General features: G+C 53.2%; 1 protein-coding gene across 1 annotated transcript; it reads right to left on the reverse strand.

The window, feature by feature from the left end:
* On the reverse strand, positions 1-16,087 carry SYT12 (synaptotagmin 12). Its single transcript, XM_074230958.1, has 6 exons — positions 16,005-16,087; positions 14,794-15,186; positions 7,584-7,799; positions 6,731-6,851; positions 4,394-4,527; positions 1-3,225 (listed from the first exon to the last, which is right to left on the reverse strand). The coding sequence occupies exons 2-6, from the start codon at positions 15,178-15,180 to the stop codon at positions 3,052-3,054; spliced, it is 1,032 nt and encodes a 343-aa protein (XP_074087059.1). The 5' UTR covers positions 15,181-15,186; positions 16,005-16,087; the 3' UTR covers positions 1-3,051.
* Between the last annotated feature and the right edge of the window lie 20 nt (positions 16,088-16,107).

A 16,107-nucleotide genomic window follows, 5' to 3' on the forward strand; every position in this document is an offset into this window, starting at 1 on the left:
TTCTGTTTTTCAGCTGCTTTATTTTTTGGTAGGGGAGGTCAGATCACTGATGCCTCAACACATAGGTGCCACATATTTGTTATATTTCATGCATTTAGAACAACAACAGGGGTTAACCTCTCTGCTCTTCAGACTGAGTAGGAGATGCTGCTCCCTCCTGCTCAAGGCGGCAGAATGTTAGGGGGACACATTAGCCTCCCTCCCAAACCCATGAGGGGCTACAAGGCTGAGAACTCGAGGACCATGATCTCAGGAAGGGAAGGCTCTGGGGAGAAGGGTGGAGAAGGGTAGAACCAACCAGGCCAAGGATAGTCAGCTCTCCTTGCTTCCTTAGGGCCAGAGCTGCAACTCGGCTGAGGCAGCAAGGACTTTTCTCTTGGGCGTCTCCTTTGGAGGGCTGCTGACACCAAGGGGAGTCCTTCAGTAGCAAAAGAGCTTAGCACCGAGTTACCAAGAAGTAGTTGTTAAAAGAAGGACCCATCAGCGACTGGGGTGAGCACCTCCCTCACCTACCTGGCCCTGCCCACCCCCCAACCCCCAGCTAAGAACACTTGTTTTCTATCTGGGACAATCAGGGAAAATGTCTTGGAGCTGGAAGGCCTGGTTTCAAGTCCAGGTTTTGCCACTTACTTGATTTATAACTCTGTGGGCCTCAGTGCTATCTGTCTAATAAGCCAGTTTCCTCATCTGAAAAGGGACACAACAAACCCTGACCCCGCTAGAGGAAAATGTCTCAAGGAAAGTGATAGATTAGATATCATCTGTATAAATGGAAGTGAGGAATGGGTAATGATCTGGATAATGATCCTGGGGAGAAAACAAATAAAACGATATCAAAAAGATCTGGAAAGCTGGGTCAGACCTAGAGAACTCTCAAAACCCTTTGGAAGGACAGGAGGCTATGCTCACCAGATCCACCTCTCAGGACATGTCCTCTGACAACCAAGCAATCAAAGTCTTCAAGGAGCTTTCCAGGTCATCAATACCAATTCCTTCAATTTGGGACTCAGAGTTAACTTCCCCAGGGTCACCCAGCTCCATTTTTTTTAACCCTTTCCAGTCCCCTTCATGGGCCAGTTGCTCCAAGAGAAGGGATACTCAGATAAAATCTACCCCGTCATCAGCATTTTGAATTAATAAGATTTGACTGGGCTAGTGCTGGCTATTTGGAATGATCCTGAAATGTTTGTCGTTTGTAGTGCTTCCATTTCTTTTAGTCACATAGTGTGACTATTTTTAGATGGTAGTTATTTTAATGGGGGGGAGGGTGATGAGGGGCAGGGATACACCAACCTAAGCTAAGGAGAAAACTTGGAAATGTCAATCAGAAAGGCATTCAAAAGGCCCCAGGATCTTTGGGGATTCCAGCAAAGGAATCCTAACTGACCTGGGATGGGATGGGGGTGAAACAGTGTGGTCTGAAATAGTCCAGAACTTCTGTGATCACTGAACCCTTGACTACTGGTAATCACTAATAGTAAGAATGACTGCCCTTTCTTCAGGCTTTCCATAGATGGTTTGACTTGACTGGTCTTAGGTTGGACAATAGTTACATTCACTTGCTAAACCTCAGGACTATACTCTGAAAAATAAAGGGGTTGAATACCACTAGGCTCTTCCCATTCTGACATCCCATGTTCTCCGTTCTAAGGTCCCTCCTTAATATTTCAAGTTCTCTGATGTCCACCATGCACACCTAAGACTGTTCCTAAAGATGGTTTCTTAGAGTGGTTAATACCCACAATCCACAGGTTAGACAATAGCCCATCTAAGGTTCTTCCCAGAATCCATCCAATCCCATCAACTGGTTAAGTCCATTCAGGGAGAATTTGAGAACATGACTGGATTTCCTTAGGGATTACTTACTAGGTTGAGTGATTAGCCCCTGAGCTATCAGGAGCTACTTTCCAAGACCTTCAGCTGAAGGGCTCTTTCCTGATAAGATCCTACCATATTTGAAGAGCCAGCCATCTGAAAACACACTTTCTGACAGAGTGCTTTCCGTCTCTGCAGGAATCCACCACCACTCCATGACTTCCTCCTAGAAAATGGGAAATTTCCCTCTACCTCCTTGAAATCTTCCTTGACTGTTTCTGTCTACACTGATCCTCTTTATCCACATAGCAGTTGGAATCTGTCCAGTTCCTTGTGTGGTTGGAGATCTTGAATTTTGCTGGAGCTGGGAGCACCCCTAGAACAGTCCTCTTTGGCCTCTTAACACTGCCCCCAAGCACATAGTAGGACTTGCTTAATGACTCCTACCCCTGATTATTTGACTGATCTCTCCTTGGATAGAGGAGCCCAACCAAGAGGTCGGGTTGTCTCCTCTATTTCCTTATTATGTAGCCTTGGCAAGGCCCTCCTCATCTCTGAACCTGTTTCCCTGTCAGTGAAATGGAGATGATATGATGGGCATGTCCTTTTCCCCCTCTTGTCAACTTCTGAAGCAGGATGGAAATGAGAATTAGGCTAATTCTTGGGTTTTCTTCATCTATTCTAGATCCCAGACATCCTGCAGGGCCCACCCTCAGAGAGCAAGTGTGGGCCTCATGGAACCCCATGAAGACGAGAGCATTCAACAAAGAGGATGCAGAAGGTAGGATGGGAGACTTAGACTTCCTCCCCTTTGGGCTAGCTGGGTGGGCTCAGAGAGGTTAGTTCGTTTCAGGCCCAACTCCTAAGACCAAGGAAAAGCCTTTCCGGGGCTCGCAATGTGGCCAACCTGCCCTCAATGTCCGGCTTGGCCTTGGCATCTGCTCCCCCCCATTCTGAGGCCAGTGGGAGAGATGATCTCCCATCCATGCAAGTGGAGACGCTGCTTCTTTTTAAATAGGCAATGGTGGTAACCAGAGAAGTTCTGGGTTCAGGAGGACAGGGAGCCCAGAGGAGGGAGGCAGGGCAGGGAAGGGCTGCGTTCCCCTTTCACGCAGCTGGGAATGTGGGGAGAAGAGCATTGGAGAGAGCAGAGTCCATGTTGGAACCCAGGGTGGAAAGAGGGTCCCAGGCTGAGGCCACTGGTATGTGGCTCCCAGCCGCAGCATCTAGGCACTCCTAGTTTCGCCGGACAGGGTGCCACATGGACACAGGCTTACGCAGGGTGGCCAGCATCTGGTTCCAGTGCGTGATGCCCATGCCACTGGCCAATGGGCCAATGATGACATGACCAATGTTGTCAGCCCGCCCATCACTGCCACACTCGGCCACGGTCACTCTCAGAGACAGGTCCTGGGGGAGGGGGGGAGAGTGAGATTATTGCCCAGAGTCCCAGGGATGGGCATCTGCTGATCCTGCCCATCCTTCCAGGCCTGAGCATTCCTGAATCCTAAGAAGCTCTTGCTTTGTTCCCCTCTTGGCCTCACTAGGGTTCTACTTTCTGGGCCAGTCATGATGGACGGTTTTCCCCGCCCCTAGCCAGGCTGGGCAGGCTTTGGGAACAGGGACTATATAGATGTACATTTGACTTTTCTTTCTTCTTCCATTTCTGCGTCCCCTCCAGGACAAGGAAGATGGTACAGACCCAACTACGCATTTGCAGAACTGGGAGACATGCGTGGGCCTCAGACCTCCCCCAGCTCGCCCCCTTGTGGGGCTCTAAAGCAGTGCAGCCAATGGTGATAGAAGAATCCATTGCCCAGAGATTGCCCAGCTGATGGGCAGGAAGGCAGAAAGGTGAATGGCAGGTGTGGGAAGCAGGGCTGAGCCCAGAAATCGAAGGACAGCCTGGGCAGGAGCCAGGGAGGCTCCCAGGAAGAGGGCCGTGGAGCAGAACCTGGCAGAGGCGAGGCTCTGGGGCTCCACCGAGGCAGGGCTGGGGGCCATCTGCTCGGACCCAAGTGCTCAGAGCTCTGCCTTTCTTGGGATCTCGGGAGCTTTGAGCCTGGAGAACAAACTGGGGAGATCAGAAAAGAAGCCAGGCCTGGGGCATGGGGGGATGCAGGATCAAGGGAACCCCAAGAAAGCTCAGGGCTCCAGCCTGAAAAATCCATCAGCTGCAGGGGTTACACAAGAAAGAAGGTCTGAGGCCCACCGGGAGGAAGTTTCTCACCCTCTCAAGCTCCACAGGGGACAACAGAAGTGAACATAGGAGAAAGCCCGGATCCTTAGTCTCTCAGACACAGAGCTTAGTCCTGACCTGGGCCAGGCACTCTGCCTCATGACTCCCCCATCCCCGGGGGGATGCCCTGACTGGCCTCAGAAAGTCAAGGCAGAGTGTTCCTGAGCAGAGGCCCCAAGAGGGATTGTGTTTGTTCCTCCCCCTAGACTGCAAGCTTAGGGAGGACAGGGAGTCATCTGTTCCAAACCCTGTGTCTTCCCTAGGGCCTCACCCAGGAGTGAATGGAACCCTAGACCCCTTTTTCCACAAGGCTCTGGGTCCCAGTCCTGACCCCCTCACCTGGAGTACAATGGCAGGAACGGAGAAGATCATGGCCTCATTGAACACCGGGTGGGCATCATCCCTCTTCACGGCAGTCTTCTTCTTACTTATCTTCCTCCCATCCTGTAGCAGGTACACCTTGACGAAGGGATCTGTTTGGGGAAACAGCAGAAAGTCCAGGCGAGGACCCCCCCCCACCAGCTGTAGGAGCCAGCCCCCCACCCCCATCTGAGGGTCGCTCCTGCCCCTGGCTGTCCCTCTGCCCCCTGCTCTCCCTTGGGCTCCAGCACCTGTGTCTGGATAAGACTTGTGGCATCTTCAGCATTGAGACCCCAGCCATGGGTGCACATTGGCCCCTTCCCTGCTTTTTCTGGCCCCAGTCTTGGCCCCTCATGCTCCTGAATTGACTGGACCAGTCCCTGGGAGCAGGGATATGGGGGGCACCTCTGAGCTTGGTCAGGAGCCTTGCCATTCTGCCACTGGTCAGTCAATCAATCAGTGCCCAAGCATTTTTTAAATGCCTGCTGTATATAGGCTTGTGCTGCGCTCCTGGGAGCTCATGGTCAGTGGCTATGTGCCTGCACGATAAGTCCTGAGTAGACCGGGCCTCCACTTGCATCATTCATTCTTCCTCCTGCCCTCCCCTGCCAGTGGGTACCACTCAGTCCTGCCTTGGTCTCCCTGAACCAAACCTGATGGGGAGGGGGTCCTAATGAACAATAAACTTTCCTAAAGCAGTGCCAACCTTCTTTTAGGCCAGCTCTAGAGCTGCATATGCTTCCTAGGCCGGGCCTCCCAGGCTGGACCACACCTGACCTAGCCCAAGGAGGTCATACAGCCAGCTCCCTGACCGACCCTTAGGACCAGCTAGCAGAGCCCCTTTCCCCTTGATCAGAGTTCCTTGACAGTGCCAGATGTTATGCCAGGGGCAGGAGTGCCAGGTCAGCAGAGCGATGCTCACAGCTGTGCAGCTGGACCTCCAAGAGCAAAGGTGGGAGATGGGAGCTTGGGGGGAGCAGCAAGGGGGTCCTGGGAGGGAGAATGATGGGAGTTGAGCCTGCAGGGGGACTTTGGGGCACTCCTCACCCAGTAGGTTCTGGCCTTCAGGAATGTACCCTGGGCAGCTGTGCCCGATGTGACCACTGAGGAGCCTGTGGCCACAGCAGTCCAGAGGCCTGAGGTGGCTCAGGATGAGGCTGGGCTGGGACCACCTGAGGAGGACCCTCCCTCAGCAGAAAGGAGGCCCCCGGGAGAGAACAGAAGCAGGGCAGGGGGATCGGTCTCCTGATGCTTAATTTGAACCCAGGTCTCCCTGACTCCAGGAGGATGCGGGTGGGAGGGGTCCCAGGGAACAGTAACCCCTGAAGGAAGCAGCTCTGGGGGGCAGGGGAGGAGCTGGAAGCAGGGCCGGGGCACGGGGACCCCTCCCCCCCGTACGCAGGCGCCTGGCACTCTGAGGGGCTCTGCAGAAACACCTGGGGGCGGGGGGAGTGCGGGCTCTGCTGGCAGCGGCCTGGCTTCCCATTGGCTGGGACGCTGTCTCCAGGCCCTCAGCTGGCCAATAGGAGCCAGACACATGGACTGCAGCTGCATCCTGCTCCCCCCTCCCTCCCTGGGCTGCTGGGCTCCAGGTAGACAAAGCTGGGAGGGGGAGCCCCTGCAGGGCTGGAGGGAGGGGGTGCTGGGCACGGCTGGCCCCCGGGTTCAGAGCCGCAGACCCTTGTGTGCTGCCGCTGCTGCAGAGGAGCAGCCAGCTGTTTGGGCATGCACAATGGGCCCCCAGTGACCCCCTCAGCACCCCTGGGCAGGGAGGAGCTGTTAGCACCCCCATTTCACGGGGAGGTCAATCCGCCACTGTAAGAGTCTGAGGCCGGTCCAGCCTTCTCCACACTGCACCCCCAGCCTCAGCTGCCAGGGTGAGCCTGGCAGAGAGGGCATTGGATGGATGAGGGGTGGGGGACACAGAAGAAGCCCTAGACCCTAGGCAGATGGGAATGATGGCTGGCTAAGTCAAGGACATGTTTGGAACACCAGCTGTAGAGAGATTAGCTAGGAGGGGGTCGAGCCCAAGGCAATGAGACCCCTTAGGGGGGCATTTCATTAGGTGAGAGGTCACTCCTCAGCCCTGCCCCACTGGTCTGGAGGAAGTCAAGCTGTCTAAGAGGTGTGACCACTCAAGAAAACTCCATCCACTGCTTCAGGAAACCTGTCCCTTTAGCAAGGGACCCAAGTTCACTGGGCCTCCTGCCCTCCCTGGCCACGGCCTGCCTCACCCTCTGAGCAGACAACTGCATTGACCCACAGAGTGGAGGCCACTGGTAGGGAGGCTCTGCCTCTGGCAGGCCAAACACTCACCAGCGGTCGCCTTTTCATTGTTCCAGACAAGGTTCTTGGCCTTCACAACCACCACGGTGAGTCGCTCAGCTGTGGGCAGGTAGCTGAGAGACAGCAAGATTTCACCCACGGAATCTGAGACCTGAAGACACACAGAGCATCCCATGAGTTTGGGAGGCCAAGGGCAGAAGGCCTCCCTCTAGGTAGGAGATCCTGCCCCTACCAGCCCCAAGGTGGGTGGTGACCCCCAGGGTCTAGTGTCAGCTTGGCCAGCCCAAGAAGGGCAGGGGAAGTCTGCTGGGATGAAGGCCCAGGACCTTTGGAAAGGAGTGGGGTCTTTAATGCCTTTGAATATGACCAGTGGTGTGAACCAGCCAACAGTGAGGTCTCATGGTCTTTAGAGGGTCTGCTAGTAGGGAATAGCTAAGACTAGCTGGGCTAGCACTGATAGGGGATTTCAAAGCATTCATTCAACCCTTTCAATCCTAGGAAGTTATCACTGATGAGGAAACTGAGTCTGAGAGAAGTGATTTAACTTGCCCCGGGTCGCCCAGTTGGAGAACATTTGGGAAAGGGTTTCCAAAGTCATCTCTGTAACCACTGGTCAGCCTGGCTGTAGGAATCAGGATTTCATTTGTAGGTAAATAGACTCTCTCCTCCTAAATAACCTCAAAATTGTACCATTCCCTGCCCCCCCCCCCCATTCCCCTTATCTGCCTGGGCAGGCTTCTGTAGAAGGTGGAGGATTCTCCAGGAGGCAGCCTCTCTGGCCTGCAGCCTCCTAGCCCAAGTCTCTAGCTGCCTTAGGGAGAAGACCTGTTCTCCATGGGGAGGACCCCCCATCCCCAAGGCACAAGCTGCCCCAGCCCCTCACCTTGTTCACGTCCTGCAGGTAGAGCCAGCCACAGAAGGGCTGCAGAGGCAGCTCTAAGACAGACAGCTTCAGGTCCACCATCCCAGTCATGACATTGCGGTCATCGTCATCAATGCCGTAGACACAGAAGCGCAAGCTGCTTTCTTCCAGGACTGAGGGATCCAGGGTGATGACAAACTTCTCGTCAAAGAAGATGGAATATGCCGATCGCTGGATCTGCAGAGGCAGGGAGAAAGCAGGAGTGAACACTGCATCCCACACCGGCCCTCACTTGAACCTCTCAGCCCCAGTTTACTGATGAAGAACCAGGGTCCGAGGCCTCTAGGGCTACATGGTTGCTAAGAGTCGGAGGTAGGATTTGAACTCAGGTTTCCCTGACTCCAAGCCAAGCACTCCCTGAGTCATAGGAGCATAGGTCATAAGATCAAGGTCCAGGGCACTGAAGGAGCTTGTATGGGTACCCACCTTAGAGGAAGCAAATGACTTGGATTGGCAGATCCAGTGTCTGGTTTGGGAGCTGCCCTGGCACTTAGTGAGAAAGCTAATCTGACCCTGCCCTTGGGTAAGGGATTCTAAGAAGAGGGCAGGGAAGAGCCAGGCCATCCTCTGGGGGAAATCTCCGAAAAGCTCAGTTTTCTCTCTGTAAAATGTTTGGATTGACTTCTCCTTCAGGTCAAATCCAGTCATTAGCTTGCTAGATAGTAGAAGCTTCATAAAGGCTTAGGTCCCTTGGGAGCTAATTCCTGGACTGGTTCTGTCATCATAAGAACACCCCCCCCCCCAGAAGAGGCAGAAGGGGCTGCAGAGCCCCAGCTAGCCAGGGATTGATCCAATACCAGGGCCAAGCATTGGATGAGGCCAGAGGATGCTGCAACTGAAGAGGCCAGAGCAGGGGCCTCAGGCAGGGAGTGTGCAGAGGCAGGAGAGGAGGGTGAGAGCCAGGCCATCACAGAAGATTTTTAGAACATCTGTAAAGTGTTTAGCAAACCCTCAAATGCTATTAGTGTCACACACATTTATTAAACATCTACTGTGTACCAGGCCTGTTCTTAGAGCTGGGAACCAAGGACAGAACCAAAGTCACTGTGCTGGGAACAACCTGCACACCTGTTCATGGAGGCAAAGTAAATAGGGCAGGGCTGGGGGTTAGGCAAGGAGGCTCCCCTGCTGGCGGGCAGTACTTCACCCAAGCTTTGAAGGGAGCCAAGGGCTCCAGGAGAAGGAGATGAGGGGAGGGAGTGTGATCCAGCTTGGAGTAGAATTAAGACCCTCATTCTTGGGCTGAAAGAGACCCCAGGGACACCACTGGGAGGCTATTGACTGGGATCTGAATGGTAGAGGGTGAACTGACTACTTAGGGTGGAGCAGGAAGAATGGGGGGTGACCACCAAGTGGCATCCAGGCCCCTGGGTGGATGGATAGTCATGCCCTAGGTTAGGAGGGCCTTGCCTGCTGGGAATAGTAGCTTGGAGATCATCCCACCGGCAATAGGGAGCTGTGGAGGATTTTTGACATATCCAGACCCATACTCATTGCTAACCCTAACCATAACCCTAATTCATAGGGTGAACTGCAAAGTGTTCCATAGATGTGGTTATCGTGGTCCCCCAGAAGGCAATGGAGGCCAGTCTTTCTCAGCTCCCTCCTTTCTCTCTGTTCCCAACTATCCCAATGATGTGACAACCTCAGATGGGACCATGGTGACAAATAACGGCCAGCCCACTCCTCTAGAAGGACTTGGCCAGGGCTTCTTTACCCTTCTTGTGTTCTGGACCCTTTGGGTGTCTGTCTGCTGAAGCCTTGAGACGCCTTCTCAGAAGGTCTTTTGAATAATTGAAGGAAATGCCCTTTCAACTAGAGGCTGGTGAAAGTCAAGACCTACCTTTCTCTCCGTCACCCTGCCAAGCTCAACAAGGCGGTACTCTTGTTTGTTGGGCCTCTTCTTCCCTCCTAGAGAGCTTTTACAAACCTCTCCTTTGTGTTTGGATGTTGCTGGCTCTCCTCTGCTCCTCCAGGGCCACCTACCTGGCTTCCTTCTTCTGAACACATTTCAGGGAACCCCCCGGGTGTTCCCACCAGTCTCTGCAGTCACACCCCTTTTCTTTCTCATTGGAATTTTGTCTGGAGAAGAGAATCTTCCACCTTTCCTGGCCCGACTTCCCTCCCTCTCCTTCCTGCGAGCTGGTCCCCAAATCCAGGCTCCCTTCTGTCCCCAGCTTGGGGGAGGGGAGGCATTTTCCCTCAAGGCTGAGTCTGGCTTCTCCCAAACAGTCCAGAATTCTGTGGATGAGTCTTCCAGCTTTTGAAGGATGAAGTTATCATGAGGACAAATTGTGAAAGTACGAGCTTCTTTGTGCAGAGGGTGGTGGCCCTTTCCCATGATGCTGATCTCCTGCTGGCCTGGCGGTCCATGATCTACCCCCCCCTCCCCCCGACATCGACACTGATCTTCTGACCATTGATTATTAAACACCTACTGTGTGTGAGACCCTGCGTGAGTCCTGGGGCTACCTGGTGAAGATCCTGGAGGGGTCTCTGACTTATTTTACAGACTTGCCCAGGGTTACACAGCCAAGTAGAGTTTGAGGTAGGATTTGAACTCTGGAAGCAGAGCTCTCTTCAGAGCTCTGTGTTCCTAGGCTCTATCTGCTTCGGCGCCCCCTAGAGGCCTTTATTTGTAACAACATGTGGCAGACCCTGGGCTTATCTCTGGGGGCCCTGCGCTTAAAAGGTTTATAATCTGAAGGGGAAACAACACAAAAGGATGGGAGACACCGAAGGACAGACACAAAATGGCTCCCAAATGTGTCCCTTGTTGTTTCCTTCCTCTAGTTTGATTTACTTCGATTAAACAAGACGTAGTTGAGCTGCTCCAGGCATCAAGCACAATTAGTAATCCCTGGACAGCATCTAGGGGGCCTTATGATCATCTCCAGGACTGACAGCTGTCCGGCCCATATTCCCAGAGGTGAGTCTCAGCTTCAGCCCCTGCTCCTGACCTCTCCTTTAGCCTGGGCCGGGCCTGTCACTGCTGACTACTCTTGGATCTTCCTTCTGGGGGTCTCAGCTGCTCCATCTTCCTCCTTTACAGCCTCTCTCTCCATAGCGTGGAAACTGGACTTCTCCTTCCCACCCTTCTCAATGAAAGCCACCAGTTAGAACTGCAGGACTCCAGGTAAGTCCAGATTCACACACATGTTTATAGAACCTGGGGAAAGGACCTGACTGGTCACGACAGCCAGTAAGTGTTGGGTCCCATGCCACCTCTCCCTTGCCACTCAAAATCAAGAGCTTCCTGGCTTCCCCTTCCTCCCCCCCCCCCAGCAACCCACCACAACTGGGGCCTTTTAGGATCCAAGCTGCCATTAGTTGCCATCCAACCCTTCCAGCTTTGGACATCTGCAAATATGAAAAGTGTGGCAAGTGGACGAGCTGTTCTCCACTGACTAGCCCCAAGCCTCATCACCAGGGCACAGGATCTGGAAAGGACTTGGAGGCCTCCTTCCAGGCCAGATACCTTGTTTTACCTGTCCTGGGCCCTGCTGCCCTTCTTTCATTCAAGTTCCCATTCCCACAATGCTCCTCCAGATCCTCTAGAAAATGAGAGACTTAAAATCTAGTCTGTGAGTCTAGACAGCCTCAAACAAAGAAAATGGGGAGTCTGCCAGGAGCTACATCTGAGGTGCCTGGCAGGCTCAACCACTCTGCCAAGGGCTAGGCATATTCACAAGACACCACTAAGCTCTGCCCTCCAGGAGCTCCCAGTCTAATGATTGATTCACCACCATTCTAGGATGTTGCCAGGAATCAGAATCCTGTTTCTCTCCTATGTCATTGAGGCAGGTGACCTCTAGGTCTCAGTTTCCTCCCATGTTACCAGACAGCCCCCAAGATCCCTTCCAGTCCTCATGATCTTCAGAGGCCCTGGTCTCCCTTCTTCTCCCCTGGACACTGCTCCCCTTTTCATCCTCTTTCTCTGATACCCTTATAGCTCAGAGGGCGCCTTCCCTGCACAGGACCTGACTTTATCCAACCTTCTCATACTACTACTACACCCAGCTGGTGTTTATAAGGTACCCACCATGGACCAGGCACTGCTATGTTTGCTTTATCAAGATTATCTCATTCTAACAACATCCCAGGGAGGTGCTACAATTATCCACATCTGTAGTTGGGGAAACTGAGGCAAAGTGGCCGACCCAGGGTCACATGTGGTCACTGTCTGAGGCTGAATTTGAACTCAGGGTTACTTGACTCTAGGCCTAGCACTCTGTGTGCTATGGCACTCCTCCCTGCCTCCCTTGGTGAGGGTCCAACCCTGATGGTTCTCATTTTGAAACGTTATCAGGGCTGGCTGAGCCCTACTTTTACCTGTGTAACAGGCTCTTGATAATTGTTTACTAAGTCAATTCAGCAAACAGTGTTTAGGCTCCTGCTATGTGCTGGCCCTAGAGGGCACAGAGCTGTCAAACAAAAAGAACCAGGCTCTGCTCCTAAGGACCTTACCCTCTGGGTCTATAGCTTATCTGGAGAGGGAGAACACCCAGAGTGTTCTCAAGGGACCTGACCTGTGGGTGACCAAGGAGGGAGGACCAAGGAAGGCTTACAAAGGGGGGTACCAAGCTGTGTGACACTGAGATGCCAGGGAAGGCCTTAGGGAACCAGCTGAGGGCTGACTTCTTCAGTTCTGTGTTCTACTAAAGCCAACTTGGCAGCCATAGAGAGGGAAACTGGATTAAAAATGGGGGAATCGGGAGTCAGGAATGCCAGGGAGGCCTGTGCTTCACTAGTCCACGTGAGAGCTTCTTGGTAGATACAAGAAGCCTGGCAGCTGATCTGAGAAAGGGGGAGGGAAGAGACATAGCCCCTGCCCTCAGGGAGCTGCCAGTCTAGTAGAGGAGAGAGGCCCCTAGTCAGGTGTGGTCAGAGCAAAGAAACCACTAAACCAAAAGGCCTGAGATGTACCAGGAAGGAAGGGAGGTTGCCCTTGAGCTGGGTCCAAAAGGACAGGGGAGATGTGAGCAGAGCCAAAGGTAGGACCAGCCTTCTCATTTGGGGCACCAGGACTGAAGCTGTGTGGAGACAGGAGAAGGGAGTACGGTCAAGGAGCCTAGGAGCTCTTGGATCCTAAGGGAGCTACTCTGGTACCCACTGTGGCAGAGCAACAAGAGGACTGGGCTAGGCACTTCTCCTGATGCCCCAGTCTACTTGCCTCCCGAAGCCTCAGCTCTGAAATGGGGGAAGCACCTCCCTCACCAGCAATGCGAGGTCTCAGCCTCGGTGACAAGCAGCCTTGGACCTTTCCTGACTGTTCTGGGTTTGATCTCTTTCCTCACATAGACCTTCTGCAGGGCCCTCACCCAGCTCTGGGCACCCCCAGGCAATCATTGCTAAAGACTTGCTGGGATGAGTCCTTTGAAGGGCCAGGCTGCTTTGATCCAGTGGCCTCCAGGGCCCTGTGTGTGGGGAAAATTGTAATGCCTCTGTCTTCCTCTCCACCTCTAGGGCCTGGACCAAGCACTGGAGGAGGACACTGATCACAAACCCTCCCTGGGTCTGCCAGTCACCTAGCCACCCAGGCTCAGATTTGCCATGCCAATGCCAGCTCCCTCATGGGGTGCCTCCCCTGGCCTGGCTCTAGGCACAAAGCCACAGAAGCTGGCTTTTGAACTGGCACCAGACTGAGTACAAGGAGAGAAGTGACCAAAAGGGTCAAGGGAAGTCTGGTCCTTCTTGTTAGCCTTCAGGGACTCTGTAAGACCAGGGCCAGGGGGTGGGGAGGACCTGAAAAAACCATCAGCTCAAGCTCCCTGAGTCCTGCCTCTAGGGAGGCCCAGGTGGGTACTGCCTACCTGGGGATGTGAGCCCAAGGATGAAGACAAGATGGTGGGTGCAGTGGGATGCTTTCCTGGCCCCCAGTCCTAATTTCTTTTGGCACTCAACCTGTCCCTTTGGGTACCTATTCCCCCCCCCACACACACACCTCAGCAAACTTCATTCTCCTTTCGGAGTCTTGGATTCTTCCTGCAGAGAATATGGGGTTGGAGTGGTTGGGCAGCTCTGATCCCTGTCACTTTTGATATTCTAGAGTCTGTGTTCTCAGGTGCTGCCTGGCTCTTAACAGCCCGCAGTCATGTTCTAAGATGCCCTACTGGATCTGACATTCTGTGTGCTAAGGTCCCTCCCAGCTCTGGCATTCTCTGTTTTCAGGTCCATCCTCACCTCCTCCACTTTGACCCTTTCTATGTCTAAGCCTCCTCTCAGACCTGATGTGTTCTAAGGTGATATTTCTGCTCTGAGACCCTCCCCCACCATGTCCTAAGGTCCCTCTCAGACCTGACATGTTCTTTTTCTTTTTTAGTTTGTTTTTTTTTTTTTTTTTTTTTTGCAAGGCAGTGGGGTTAAGTGGCTTGCCCAAGGCCACATAGCTAGACAATTATTAAGTGTCTGAGGCCGGATTTGAACTCAGGTACTCCTGACTCCAGGGCCGGTGCTCTATCCACTGTGTCACCTAGCCGCCCCATGACCTGACATGTTCTAAGGTGATATCTCTGCTCTGCAATCCTCCCCCACCACGTCCTAAGGTCGCTCTCAGACCTGACATGTTCTAAGGTAATATCCTTTGTTCCAAAACCCTTCCCATTCTTGACATCTTGTTCTAAGGTCCCTCCCAGTTCTGACATTCTATGTCTTCAGGTCCCTTTCACCTACACTAAAGTAACACTTGATGTTATAGGGTCCTGCCAGCTGTGATATTCTATAGTCTAAAAGGACATTCTCTGTTCTGAGGGCCCTCCCAGCCCTGATCCTCTCTGTCCCAGGGTGTATCAAAGATGTAGGTATCCATCCACTGATGTTCCCTGGGCTCCCAGGCCATCCTGACTGGAGCTGACATTTCTATGGCCCTTTCAGATGGGCAGGAGGCTCTTTCCTTGGATGCTCATCAAGAGTCCTGGGAGGGGTCCCTCCTCTAGTGGACATGTCCCAGTATGTGTTCTCTCCAGTGATACAGATTGCAATCCATCCTTGCCCGTACACCCTGGGTGCCCAACAACCACATGAGGTAGGTGTACAAGTATTGTGATTGTTCCTATTTTACTGCTGAGGACATGCTCAATAGAGTTTCAGCCAAGGTCAATGCTAAGTGTATGACCTAGGACTGCCAACCTCCCCAGGGGCTTCTCCCCTTGTCCCTAGCAGACAGACTTACTTTGGTGATGCCCACGATCATCTCCTCGGGTACCAGGCTGACACGCAGGAAGCAGGAATCAAAGGTGAGGTCCTCCTTCTCCATCAGGTCCTTGCCCTGGAGCACCCCCACACGCAGCATGCGGTTGTTGGGCTGGTAGTGGATGCTCACCTCCACCTGGCCTAGCACAAAGTCCTGGCCAAAGTTGTTGTTCACAGAAGAGATGGAATTGAGTGAATCTGCCGACAGGGACTTCTTGAGGGGCCCATAGGGGGGGAGGTCCATCTCCCGGTTCATCAGCTCGAGGGGCCCCAATTCACTGATGCTCTCAAAAGCGTCATCCATCCGGAGACTGCTCTTGCGACTAGGAGATGTACGGTCACTGGTCTTTCGGCTACTCCAGGCCATGGTTCTCTGGGGACCAAAGGGAAAGGAAAGCCATCAGATGGAGGCCCAGAGACAGAGAACAATTGCCCAGTTCAATCCAGCAGGTATTTATTAATGCAGTAATTAATGCAATAAAGCACTGTGCCAGGAGATAAGACCAAGCAGGGGGAAGAAAGGTGAGTGAGTCAGAGCCCACCCTGTGGGAAACATGGTTCACAGGGATGAGGAGATAGATGTCTAGATGTCAGTCATCAAACAAATGGAAAAAAGTTGGTTGGACCCCCAACTCCGCTAGGCACATTGCATTCAATTGCATTCTATTCCAGGAGCAGCATGTAACCAAGGGGATGAATCCAAACCAGCCTCAGAGGAAGGCTTCTAGCAGGAAAGGCCTCCTATCCAAGTCAGTATTTGCACTGAGTCTGAAGGGAACCCGGGACCCAGAGGCCAGGGGTGGAGGCTAGGCATCCAGGGGTAGGAGACAGAAGGCAGCCACAGCTGGATCCAGGGGTACATCAAGGCCAAGAAAGGGAAGGAAAAGCAAAAAAGCCTGGGAGGCTGTGAAGGAAGTGAGGGGGATATTGGGACTTCCCTGAGCAGAGGGAGGGACACTTTGGCAGCTGACTGGAAGGGTGGAGTGGATAGGGGAGAGACTAAGGCAGGAGGAGGTTTCTGAGTGGGGTTGCCTCATCTTAGTACAAATATTCCCCAATCAAATCAGCATTCTTGGTCACAGCAAGAGCTTTGTCCTGTGTCACTCAAAGGGGTGAACAACTAAGGGTGCCACCTCCAATAGGGAGACTTTTGTGTAGTCATACTGGGTCTCGGCCAGTGCCCACCCTCACCTTCTGCCTGGCTTCAGAATAGGTCACCCCGTACTTCTTCTGCAGGTACCGGTAGTCGTAGTTTGGGAATGGAGATGGGATGGGGAAGCTGCCCGATTTGCAG

Source organism: Macrotis lagotis, chromosome 3, assembly GCF_037893015.1.
Source record: "Macrotis lagotis isolate mMagLag1 chromosome 3, bilby.v1.9.chrom.fasta, whole genome shotgun sequence".
In the NCBI taxonomy this organism is placed as follows: domain Eukaryota; kingdom Metazoa; phylum Chordata; class Mammalia; order Peramelemorphia; family Peramelidae; genus Macrotis; species Macrotis lagotis.